The sequence below is a fragment of the Rhagoletis zephyria genome, unplaced genomic scaffold (genome assembly GCF_001687245.7).
Source record: "Rhagoletis zephyria isolate East Lansing unplaced genomic scaffold, Rhagoletis_zephyria_1.1 Rzeph_scaffold_01508, whole genome shotgun sequence".
NCBI classification, from domain to species: domain Eukaryota; kingdom Metazoa; phylum Arthropoda; class Insecta; order Diptera; family Tephritidae; genus Rhagoletis; species Rhagoletis zephyria.
Genome location: NW_016158592.1, coordinates 102,512 through 115,053, shown reverse-complemented (window position 1 = coordinate 115,053; position 12,542 = coordinate 102,512). Strand labels below are relative to the sequence as shown.

The following is a 12,542-nucleotide window of genomic DNA, read 5'->3' as shown; positions in this document are numbered from 1 at the left end:
GTTTTTCTAAAATTTATAAATTTATCCACCAAAGTCGTTTAATAAAGTGATACACTTTGGTTAAACAGATTTCCATACAAAGTTTGACAGTTCATTTATCAATCTGATAAATTTATCATTTTATCAACAGTTTATCACTTTTGATGAAGACCCCTAATATAAAAATAAAAAGTCAAAATTAGTTACTATGTGGCGCTCTTATAATTATGCAACGCAGTGTAGTAATGTCATTACTAATGGGCAAAAAAAATTAAAACTGCATGGGCTATAAAACTGCATACGCAAAACTTTTCCAAAAAATTTTTGAAAAAGGTGTAAAATGTTGGTGAAAATTTGCACAAAATTTTTTATGGTGTTTGATATAAAATGAACTATATATTTATAAGAAAATAATTAATATTAAGTAGTATAAAAATAAAAAATAAAAATTTGTTAATATGTGGCGGTCTTATAATTATGTAACGCAGTGTAGTAATGTCTTTACTAATGGGCAAAGAAAAATAGCGACCCTGGTTATGCATCTCAACAGGCAACCGCTTTATCTCGATCATGTTATAAGACAATAGCTCTGATCCAATACTTTTCGTGAAAAATCCTGTAAAACTGTCAAACAGCAAAATTACTCTCTGAAGTGAGAATAAAAAGTGAGTACCAACAAAAAGTACGGGAACAAAAAAATCATTTTCCTGTAAAAACGTCAACCAGTGATTGCTTGACACTTTTCATGATTTTACCAGAAGGAAAAGTTCGGGTAAAATCTTGCAACTTCATTCTCTACACAACTCTCCATAAGTCGCTCTCATTTACAGGATTTTGGAGTACGGGAACATTTTTCCTGCAACTTCCTGAAAGTTCGTGTAAAATCCTGTAAGTTCATGAAGTACTGGATCAGAGCTAATATATGTATTGTCAATGGAGACAGCATATTGGTCATGGAAAGCAATAATTATCGGAACTGTTATCTTTATAAATATTGCCAGCCATGAACTGTCAGTTAATTTGACAACCAGATTTTCATTTGCGCGAAAACTTAGCGGCATTTGAGTTTTTAGAATGGTAGAAAAATTTAGCTAATTTCTGTTGGATTACACAGGCCTGTAAATCAAATTTTTCCGCTTTCCAATAATTATGTTTTTTCAATATCTAGATATGTTAATTTAAAATACATCTTTGGTTCTTTTCTTACATGTTAGAACTTTTAGCAATTTGCATGAAAAGCCAAAAATTAATTAATGTAGAATAGAATTTTTACTTAAAACCATTAGTATCAGTAATAATACTCATAGAGAGTTTACGAAGTTAACGCTAGCAATGTACGGTAATGCTAATAAAAATTATAAAAAAAAATTCTCGGAAAATTTTCGTGATGAAATTTTTTATTATTTTTTTTACGTACTCAAATCGCTAACTAGTTTTTTAAGGGGAAAACCACACAGGCCTGTGTTATTTTTGATTATGTACTTGGATGTGAAATAACACATTTTCTAAAATTTTTTAAGCAGATTTGCGCTCCAGTGAAACGAACATACTTATTTTAAGCCATCTTACAAAATCTTTTATCAAGATGACAAGGGATGACGGAAATTCGTTCCAAAATAAATCATAAAAAATCCCCTTACACAAATATTGCCGCTGATAAAACTTATGCATATCTGGCAAACAAAATGACATATGGTAGGCAATAATTTTCGCCTGTGAAGACGCGTCGTTAGCTAGTCATTCAGTGTTGTAAAGGGTAAAATATTATCGATTACAGCTAAAAAGCGTTTACACTGTTCAACTTTTACAGGCGATTAGTTGAAAAAAAGTTTATATCATTTAACTGAAAGGTGAACAATGTAAACGCCTTTTAAATACAATGATTGTGTACGATTAGGAAATAATAATATTCTGAACGATTTTTTTTTAAATTTCATCACTGCTAAAAAACTTGAAAAGGAGGACAAGGAGGACATTTTTGCTCAAAAGGAGGACAGAGAAGGACAAACTTTTTGAGGAGGACAATCCTCCTCAAAGGAGGACGGTTGGTCAGCTTACCTAAGTGTACAAGTTGAAATTTTATAAGAAATTATTGAACATTAAAAAAATTATACCTACATAGATATGTATGCACATATGTGCCTACCTAGTAGATAAAACTGGTCAAAATAGCACGCATCTATTCTTCTGTGCTTGAGAATATATACATAAATAAATCCATTCATATGTGTATATATGTATGTATATACATATCTGCATGTGTGCATACAATCCTTTACTCGAAATTCTTAGTGGATGCAATTTTTATCCCATACATTTTTGCTGACCAAACAACCCGTTTGCCTGTGTAAACTGCTTGGCTCATTTGCCTCGCTCGTTTACTCGCCTCATTTGCATCGCTCGTTTACTCGCCTCGCTCGTCTGCTGCTGCAAATGAGTGCCTCGCTCGCAACGACGCCCTCGCGAGGGCAGAGCTAATAAGGTCCTCGTTTGCTGGCCGCTCTACTCTTGCGCTGCCCTCGTTCGCTTACTCGCTCGGTGACTGCTCAGCGCGTGCGCTCGTCTGTTGCTCGTGAGTTGCGCCAGCTCAGAGAAAACTAACGAGCGAGCCAGGCGCTAAAATGAGGCAAATCCGAACCCTGGCTTTAGCCCTTACCTCTGGTGGGAGGAAGTAAAGCACAGAAATAAAAATAAAAGAAGTGGGTTAGGTTGAGACTCATTACGAATCTGAGTGTTTATTGAATAAATATTTTCTTCCTTATATACAAATTCTATGTCTAATTTTCTTAACTAACTGTAAATGTATGTGTATATATATGTACATATGTATATATGTGTGTATATTTACATAAGAGTACCACCCAATGCCTTGGTCTTCTATTATTTTTATTGCTTGTAGGGCATCGGCTATATACATGCAAAGAATATTATTATCGGAATAGACTTAGAGCACACCACAAACTAGACTGCAAGTGATTGTAAGTAGTCCAAGCCCAAGAACATGGAAAATTCTATTTACATTTAACATTGAATGTCCTAGGCTCGGACCAATTGTCCACTTCTGCATTACATTGTAACCAAATTTGGGAGAAAAAAAAAACAAAAATAAAGCTTGCGCCCGCTGCGACTCGAACCGGGGTTTTCTGATTTTCTCAGCGGATACTCTCTCTACATGCCAACACCGCACATGAAAATCCGTTGACTAAGTGCCTACATATCAGTAAATCGTTAATCATACCCTTTGTCCGCTACTGCGTGACATTGTAACCCATTTTAGAACAAAACTCATACCTTATGCATTACATTCGGACAACTTTTAGTACAATTCAACGGTTTTATATTACATTGCTTTAAATTTTTGGACTATCTTTGGCCTAGATCAGTGGTCGCCGCTTCATACCACAATTGTGGAAGATCAACTCACACGTTTTCTTACGCTCTATCGTTTAGTCGTTGGCTAAAGAGCAACGAATCAACATCGTGTTTGGCTGTTGCGCTTTGTTTCTTGTGCGCAAAAAGGCCTTGCGAGAAATATTACATGCTTGAAAATGCTTTTGGTGACATGCAATGTCTTTTGTGTTATAAGTCATTTAAAAAATAAAGAATATGCTATTCAAAGACAGACAGAAAAAGTTATTTTTTTTTGTTCAAAGAATTAAAAGATGGTTATTAAAGAGAATATGTATGCGATTAAAAGACATTTTCAATCATTTCATAATGATATGGAAAATTTTGATGAACACGAATTTCAATTTTTTATTTAAATTTTCAATATTTGACGTGGGTGAATGCAAATGAATTTTGAAATTTTTTATTTGAGTTTTACTTCAATATTTTCGTAACTCAAAAAACTTAAAACTCGAAAAAACCAGTTTTAACGTTTTGAATTTACATATACTCCCAAAGGAAAAATTAATACATATTCAGCTTTATCATTTGTTTCCGTGAATTTTCTATGCGCGGATGAACATTTTTAGGGTGAACTTTTTTTCGGGCGAAACTCAGGATAAGGCTGATTTTGTTCTAGTGAGCTACTGGTAATCGTTACAGCTATGCAATTTTTACACATCATAAGAAAGAGCTAATGTTCATTCTTGCATACTTAACCCGATTTTTGCTTTTTTGGGATTATGATACTTTTATAGTAAATGAGCGATGCACATATATGTACATATGTATGTGTTAAATATATGTATGTATATATATGTTTTTATTGAAGACTGATAAGTTAAAAATTTTGTTTCACTTCTCGCAATTTCCTACTGGGTTGCTCATGCGAAGCAGTTCTCTTGTTCTCACCAACATAGTCACAGTTTAACTTTTGCCGACCACTGGTCTAGATACAAAAATACGACACCTACGACTATATTTTTCGAGCAATTGGACCAATCTTTCCTTCAGGGGATCCTTTTCTAAACAGATGTTTATGTGTATGTGCACAAGTTATTACCCTGCAGCAATAAGGCGTCCAATTTTCCGTAAAGGACTAGTACTTCACTGGTTAAAATTTTATCGGTCAGAATTGGACATTTGCTTGCATCGAAAATGTCAGCCTTCGACCAGTTCCCAAGGAACCGGCCTAGAGATAGACGAAAAGTACAGTTTGGCAGTAACTGGGTGGTGTTGTCTTGCAATTCAATAAAAAAAAAATCAAAGAACACCACCCTGTAAATGTCCCAATCGCTTGGTCTGGCCTTGATGCAAAGTGAACATTTGAACATACATATACACGCGTGGCTGTAGCTCAATGCGCAGAGATGATTGCCACTATTTGTTAGCTTTCAGGAGGGTCCGGGTTCAAATGCCGTCAGAAGCAACATGGTTATAAAATGATAATTTTTTTTTTTTGTGTTTCCGAATTATGAAAAAGCATCTGCGAAGTGCAGAACGCAATTTTACTCCAACGAAAAAAATCTCCAAAATTGGACTAGTCCAGGACTATCATATGGTCAGTGTTGATTGGACCGGTCCTTTTCCAATGACACGCCAATGCTAAAAATGGCAGTTGAAACCATTGGCAGCGGAATTATGAGGGACTAGTGCTGGTAACAATAGGGACTATCTGAGGGCTAACCTAGGGTGAGTCTGAATTGCTGCAGGGTATCTAAGCAGGTACATACATATGCACGTATTTTTTATGTTAAATTTTATTACCCATGCAGATATGTACTCATGTTCAAAGATGTTTGAACACGCCTTATTTTAGGTTCTTATTTTATTTTTAGCGCCGAGCGCTTAAAAGCGGATTGTGCGATTAATCAATTAATGTGAGTTATAGTAAATTTAATAATTANGGGACTATCTGAGGGCTAACCTAGGGTGAGTCTGAATTGCTGCAGGGTATCTAAGCAGGTACATACATATGCACGTATTTTTTATGTTAAATTTTATTACCCATGCAGATATGTACTCATGTTCAAAGATGTTTGAACACGCCTTATTTTAGGTTCTTATTTTATTTTTAGCGCCGAGCGCTTAAAAGCGGATTGTGCGATTAATCAATTAATGTGAGTTATAGTAAATTTAATAATTAAATGTTTTTAAAAAGTATGCGTATTTTTAAAGAAAATTGTTTGTACATCGCTATTATATAAGTGATTTGTGTTATTTATTATTACCCTGAAGATACTATGTTATTTTTTTTTAACTATATTATAACAAGATCTCATTTGTAAAATAAAAGATTTGTCATCTTAACACAAAGCTCTTGATTCGCAACGTTTGTTAATCTTTAAGTTCCTATGACTTACCAAAAATGATATGTAAATGCATAGAAATCCGGGCCCTAATCATTACTAATTCTTTTGATTATTTCTGAAACAGTACCTCTTTTTGAACTTCCTCGGGCTGGATTCTGCACCTGTGAGAAAACGTAGTGTGCACCGAGTGCAAAACTCACTACCAAAAAACCCACCGAATAAAATTCAGTGAGTTTTTCGGAAGAGAAGTGTACACAATTTTGACAGTTAAAACTCATACTCACACTTGCTGAATCGCAGAACGAGGAAGTGTATACAATTTTAACAGCTAAAACTCATTCTCACACTTCCTGAATCGCAAAATGAAGAGTGTATAAAATTTTCAGTGTACACTTGAAAACTCGCAATTTTAGAATCCAGCCCCACCACTCTAAGAACGGTATGATTGATTAGACTTTTCCGCTGAAATTTCTCAAATTAAAATATCGCTTGAGTAGCACTTCCTCCTTGTAGCTGTTATTGAAGGATGTTTAAGCCAGAAGCCTTCAACGTTTGGGAAACGCTGTGTGACTTTCGGCACTGCTATCCGCTGCAAAGATGCACATCGACCGAAAGTCAACCGGTGTTTCCCTTACGATATTATACGCTTATATAAGCATGTATCGCAAATCCTGCTATATTAGTACTTCTTGTATAGTCCAAGCCTACGGTGGAAGCAGCAGTTATCGTGCCTACACACCCACTTACAGAGGTAATCTACGTTACTTTGTCTTACACGATTATATAATTAATCTGATAGAGATTAATAAACTGAGTATCCTCCTACTAATAATACATTTGGTGTTTTTCTTTACATTTTATACAAATACGATTCTTGCGAGTTCGCACCGGCGGAATTGAAGGTTTTCCAACCCAACATTTTGGTCCTGCGAGCCGTCGAACTCCAGCAAGAACGGCTGATCTTCGTCAGCATATGTACACATTGCCATATATTCATCAGAGAGATCTTCATAAACCACAAGTACGGATTTCTACCACAACAACGAGGCGAACTGGAAGTTAAAAACTTTGACCAAAAGCGAATACAGGAATTCAGCGAAAACAGCGGAAAATTTAGTTCATCGTTGACTCTTTCAAAGCGAACAGGTGCGTGTGATAAATATTGTTGAGCAATCCTATATAAGTTCATATGAAAAATAAAAAAATTAGAAAAGTGCAGCGCGAGTCTTTTTTTTTTTTTTTTTTAAGTGCAAAATCACTAAATTTTTAATAAAAGCGAAGTTTTTTCGGCCGTGGTAATACGAACCAAAAATTAAATAAAACCAAACTCTTGATAGGTAAAAAGCCGATATATATGTGTGTACATGTATGTAGGCGTTTGTGCATGTAAAATACATACTGAGTGTCAAAAACGCATGGCGGAACTAAAGCGAAAATAAAAGAGGTTAGCTGAAGAGTTAATATAAGCGCCTTTCATAAACCAGATAATTAAGTAAGTGCTTGTTGTGGATCAACTTATTACTAAATCATTTTAAAGTTTGATTAAATATGCATTTTTACGTTGTCAAAAATAACCAGCAATAATTTCAAAATTGGCATTTTTTGACTTGTGCGTTTTATAATTACCAGAGTTTACAATTCGCTTCCCGCGCTAATTCTTTATTATATACATGAACATATATGCTCTGGTTCTTAGTGGATACATAAATACGTACGAACATATGTATGTATGTATATAGAATTTCCAATATATTCCAGCCTCTCGCGAACTGTCTTGGTACATACTGTTTCAAATACATATGTATGTAAGTATGTACATAGGTACAAACGTACGCCTCTAATTACTTATATGCAAACAATGCACATTTATTGAACAGTTATTTGGGATAGGTCAGTGTTTCTTTTCGCATTTCATATTACAGGCACATACATATGTATATGCATGCATATATATAATTTACCGTGAGACATTTGTATGTACTTACATTTATCATAAACTTTGGTGCATTTATAAATTTTCGCTTACGCGCTCCTTTGGTGAAGCATATCACCCGAACAATAAATATCAAATTCTGCATACAAAATACTTAGTGCATTGCTGCATTTTTGTTTTACTTATCCTTTACGCGTACTTTCGGTGATTTTTAATAGCAATTTTAGATATTAGAACATTGCAAACATGCATGTGTACATACGTTTGTACATACAATACATATATACGCATCTAACTTTTTCTTGTTGATTTGTTTCTCTATTTGGATGATTTTTCGCGTAACATACGTACGTACATAGAAACATATAAAGTACACTTAACATCTATCATTGCGTGTATATGTGAATACTTGCAGACGTCTGTACATATGTAAAATATGCAGCTTTACAGATACATATTAAACATCCCAGTAGGAAATTTGTTCTATTATATGTAAATAAAATCAGATACGTCAGTTGTCATATGTTTTTTATATTTAAAAGATTTTTGTTGCATACTCTTTTTGATTTCTACATTGTTTGGGATCAACTCATTGTTTGGGTTTTGCGGGTATACATTGTCATTTACGTAATTTATTAAGAATCAAAGCAATCTTGCTTCTTTATTCTTTCCATATTTTCATTGTAATTGGGTAAAGAATGTCGACTGCTCTAAATCTTTTCACGCGATGTTCCGATCAAGTCGTCGAATTCAATGCGAATTTCAACGCAACGACTTTGATCGAACATTCCAAAATTTCATTAGAGATTATGAAAGAGGAGCTCGGCGAGCATTGGGGTAAGACTAAGGCTGCGTATGAGAAATGTATGCAGTCTCTTAAGGAAGATGGAGAGGTAGAGGCAGTAAGAGCCAAATATTCGGCTACTTTAAAAGATTACCTCTCCTGTATAAGTTGCATTACGGAATGCCTGCAAAAAATCAAGGAAGATCCACAAACACCTCAAGGCCTTCATGCCAACGCATCGCTTTCGCTCCATAACTTGCAGCTACCACCTTGCGATACTGAGGTTTTTCGTGGCGACTATGTATCTTGGCCAAGTTTTCGCGATCTTTTTACGGCCATTTATATAAATAATTCGCGTCTAAGCGACGTTGAAAAACTGTGTCACCTGCTTCGAAAGACAAGTGGAGAAGCGAAAGAAATTGTTAGTAAATCTCCACTAACAAATCAAGGCTTTGACTTAGCATGGGCTAACCTCAAAGCTACATATGAAAATAAACGCGTTTTAGTTAATAGCCAGCTGAAGTTGCTGTTCGCGTTACCAGTCATGCGGACTGAAAGCGCTTCAGCATTAAAGGACCTCCAACGAAGCATTAATGGGTGCTTAGCAGCTTTAGCAATATACGAGGTTGATGTGGCAAACTGGGATCCAATTATTGTATTTCTGTGTTCGACTAGACTTCCAGAGGGAACACTCAGCCTGTGGGAACAGACCCTCTTAGACAAAGCTGCTCTTCCGGAATGGAGTCAAATGGACGCCTTTCTAACCCAACGCTACCGTACTCTGGAATCGATCGTGGATGTTAAAGGCCCTGCAAATTCATCATCAGCACATCAGCTTCAGCGGCCGCCTCAGCATGCGCAGAACACCGGTGGCCAAAAAAGGTTGTCACATGCTACCAAGGTAGCAAATTCCACAAGTTGTGTACTATGCCCAAAGCAACAACACGTTTTAAGACTTTGCAAAAAGTTTTTAAATCTTTCTATTAGTGATAGGTATGCCACAGTAAAGAAGCATAGCTCCTGTCTCAACTGTCTTACGAGGGGGCACTCAGTAAAAGACTGCAAAACCAATTATTCATGCACAACGTGCAATAGCAGGCATCACACTCTACTACATAGAGTGAGCACAATTGCTCAGAACAATAGTCAAGTGACAACTCAGGGGGCTTCATCACAAACCTTTCATATACAGTCCACTACCTCTAATAGTAGCTACAAGCTTTCAGATAAATCGAAAAACTTAGGTTCAGCTTTACTTGGAACTGCTATAGTTCATATTTGTTATTTAGGCTCTACATATAGTGCTCGAGCTTTGATCGATTCAGCATCGGAAGCATCGTTCATTTCGGAACGAGTCCGAAATCTCTTAAGACTACCATATTCCAAAACGAATGCGACAATTTCTGGTTTGAACAAAAAGGTATCTTCAAGTGCCTCGAAGTTCTGTGCGTTTGTTTTGGGTTCACCACGCAATCCAAACTTGCAAATAGAAGCAACCGCGTTTGTGTTACCACAAATTACCGGCAACCTGCCTTCTAATTCATTGCATGCATCCATTTTGGATGAGTTACCTAAAATTCCTTTAGCGGATCCTAATTTTTTACAAAGCGGTCCCATAGATGTCTTGATTGGTGGTGATTTATACCCCAAGGTTATGATGGAGGGAGTGAAACGAAGTCTTCACAACAACCTTTTATCCCAAGAAACGGTGTTCGGGTGGATTGTCACTGGGGCAGCTTCCACTGCACACGTTTCCTGCTTTGCTACAAAGGTCTCAATAGGAGATGATGATACCATGGACAACCAACTTCGACGGTTTTGGGAATTGGAGGAGGTCCCAAAACGAAATCTTCAGAGTGAGGAGGACAAGTTCTGTGAAGAGCTTTACACAAAAACCACCACCAGAAATCCAGAAGGCAGATACATCGTATCACTGCCCTTTAAAAAGGAATTTCCTACGGAAATCAAACTAGGATCATCACGCCCTAATGCACTACGACAGTTTATTCGAAATGAAAGTAGGCTGCAGAAAGACAGTGGGCTTAAAGCTAATTATGACAACGTCGTTAAGGAATATTTGGAGTTAGATCACATGGAGCGGGTAGCTATTCCTAATTTTCAGCATTTTCCATCCCATTTCTACCTTCCTCATCACTCAGTTCTTAAGCCTGAAAGTACCTCTACTAAGTTGAGAGTAGTATTCAATGCCTCCAGCAAATCGTCAAATGGTGTGTGTCTTAACGACATTTTATACACAGGTCCAGTCCTTCAATCAGACTTAACATTACTTCTTGTACGGTATAGGATATACAAGTTTGTATTCAACAGCGATATACAAAAAATGTATCGCCAAATATTGATTCATCCAGACCATAGACCTTTTCAGAGAATTTTGTTTCGTAGTGATAAGAATAGCGACATTGAAGATTATCAGCTGAAAACTGTTACATTCGGAATCAACTGCGCTCCATACTTAGCGATTCGGACACTTCTTAGATTAGCTGACGACTGTCAGAATTCGCATCCAATGGCGGCACAAATTCTAAGAAATTCAATGTACGTTGATGACGTTTTAGCAGGGTTTCCTGATATTTCTACTGCTCTACGTGCAAGGAATGAATTGATAGACGCTCTCGCAAGTGCAGGTTTTTTGCTAAGAAAGTGGTCCTCAAATTCGAAAGACTTGTTAATAGGCCTTCCTAAGGATCATATGTTGGATAAGGATTTTCTAGATTTTGATGAAACGAGTAACACAAAGGCGCTAGGAATCAGGTGGAACGCTCGATTAGACCATTTTTATTTCATGGTTCAACCACCATCCTTCAAAAATTCGTACACGAAACGAGAAGTCTTATCGACAATATCCAAACTCTTCGACCCTGCCGGTTGGTTAGCTCCCATAGTGATTACAGCTAAAATCATAATGCAACAAATTTGGAAAGATAATACCCCTTGGGATAAACCTTTAAGTTCCCAAACACTTCCTCAATGGAAAGACTTTGTCGAAAATTATAGGTTCATAGGCTTCATCAAAATTCCGCGTTGGGTGGAATATACCGATGAATCTCCCATCGAAATTCATGCCTTTTGCGACGCCTCGGAAAAGGCATACGCGGGGGTGATTTATCTGCGTGCAAATAATCATGGAAATATATCCTCTCATCTTCTCTTAGCAAAAACAAAAGTTGCGCCTCTAAAAACCATTTCGCTTCCCCGGTTAGAGTTATGCGGAGCTCTACTTATTTCCGAAATGCTCAAATCTCTTATTAACGAGATATCAATCAGAGTAGGAAAGATTTACTGTTGGACAGATTCAACAATTGTGTTGTCATGGTTAAAGAAACCACCTTACACTTGGGCAACCTTCGTAGCCAATAGAGTTGCAAAAATACAAAAAAGGACGAGTCATGTACATTGGTACCACGTAGATTCACAGGATAATCCTGCAGATTTAGGCAGGCGCGGAGGGAGTCCACAAGATTTGTGCACGAACGACTTATGGTGGCATGGTCCTCGCTGGCTGAGACAAGACTATTCACACTGGCCGCCTTTCGACAAGGAACTGTATTNAACGACTTATGGTGGCATGGTCCTCGCTGGCTGAGACAAAACTATTCACACTGGCCGCCTTTGGATAGGAACTGGATGATATCGTACCCGAAGCTAAAAAAATCTATGCGCATGTTTCACAGGTTACCGATTTGGAGGATCCATTGGAACGATTTTCTTCACTTCCTCGAGCTTTGCGTGTCTTGTCATATGTGTTGAGGTTCTATTATATGGCAAATAGGAAAACACGCAATATATATTCGTTTGACTCTTTAGCAGTCTCTGGGGCAGAATATTCTAAAACGCGCGAACGTTTGATTTGTCTGTCACAGAAAAGAGGTTTTAGTGAGGAATATCAGCACTTGGCGCTGAAAATACCTTTATCAAAGAAGAGCAAGCTGCTTAATTTAAATCCATTTCTTGATGGTAATGGCCTTCTAAGAGCCAATGGCAGGCTCATCAATTCGCTTGCGCTCTCCTATGATGAAAAGCATCCAATTCTCATCCCATATGGCTGTAGTTATTCTCGCCTTCTGATAAATTTCATACATAATATTTCTCTTCATGGCGCAAACCAATTAGTCTTACGATTGCTACG

At 36.9% G+C, this 12,542-nt stretch overlaps 1 protein-coding gene across 1 annotated transcript; it reads left to right on the top strand.

Annotated features, from left to right (window-relative positions):
- The first annotated feature begins 8,309 nt into the window (after positions 1-8,309).
- Positions 8,310-10,771, top strand: LOC108364254 (uncharacterized). The gene is made up of 2 exons (XM_017617853.1): positions 8,310-10,496; positions 10,700-10,771. Exons 1-2 carry the CDS (start codon positions 8,310-8,312, stop codon positions 10,769-10,771), a joined length of 2,259 nt encoding a protein of 752 aa, XP_017473342.1.
- The last annotated feature ends 1,771 nt before the right edge of the window (positions 10,772-12,542 follow it).

Coding starts and splice junctions, on each gene's coding strand:
- LOC108364254 (XM_017617853.1), top strand. CDS start 8,310: ATGTCGACTGCTCTAAATCTTTTCACGCGATGTTCCGATCAAGTCGTC. Junction 10,497..10,699: donor AGTTAGATCACATGGAGCGG/GTAGCTATTCCT, acceptor TGTACGGTATAG/GATATACAAGTTTGTATTCA.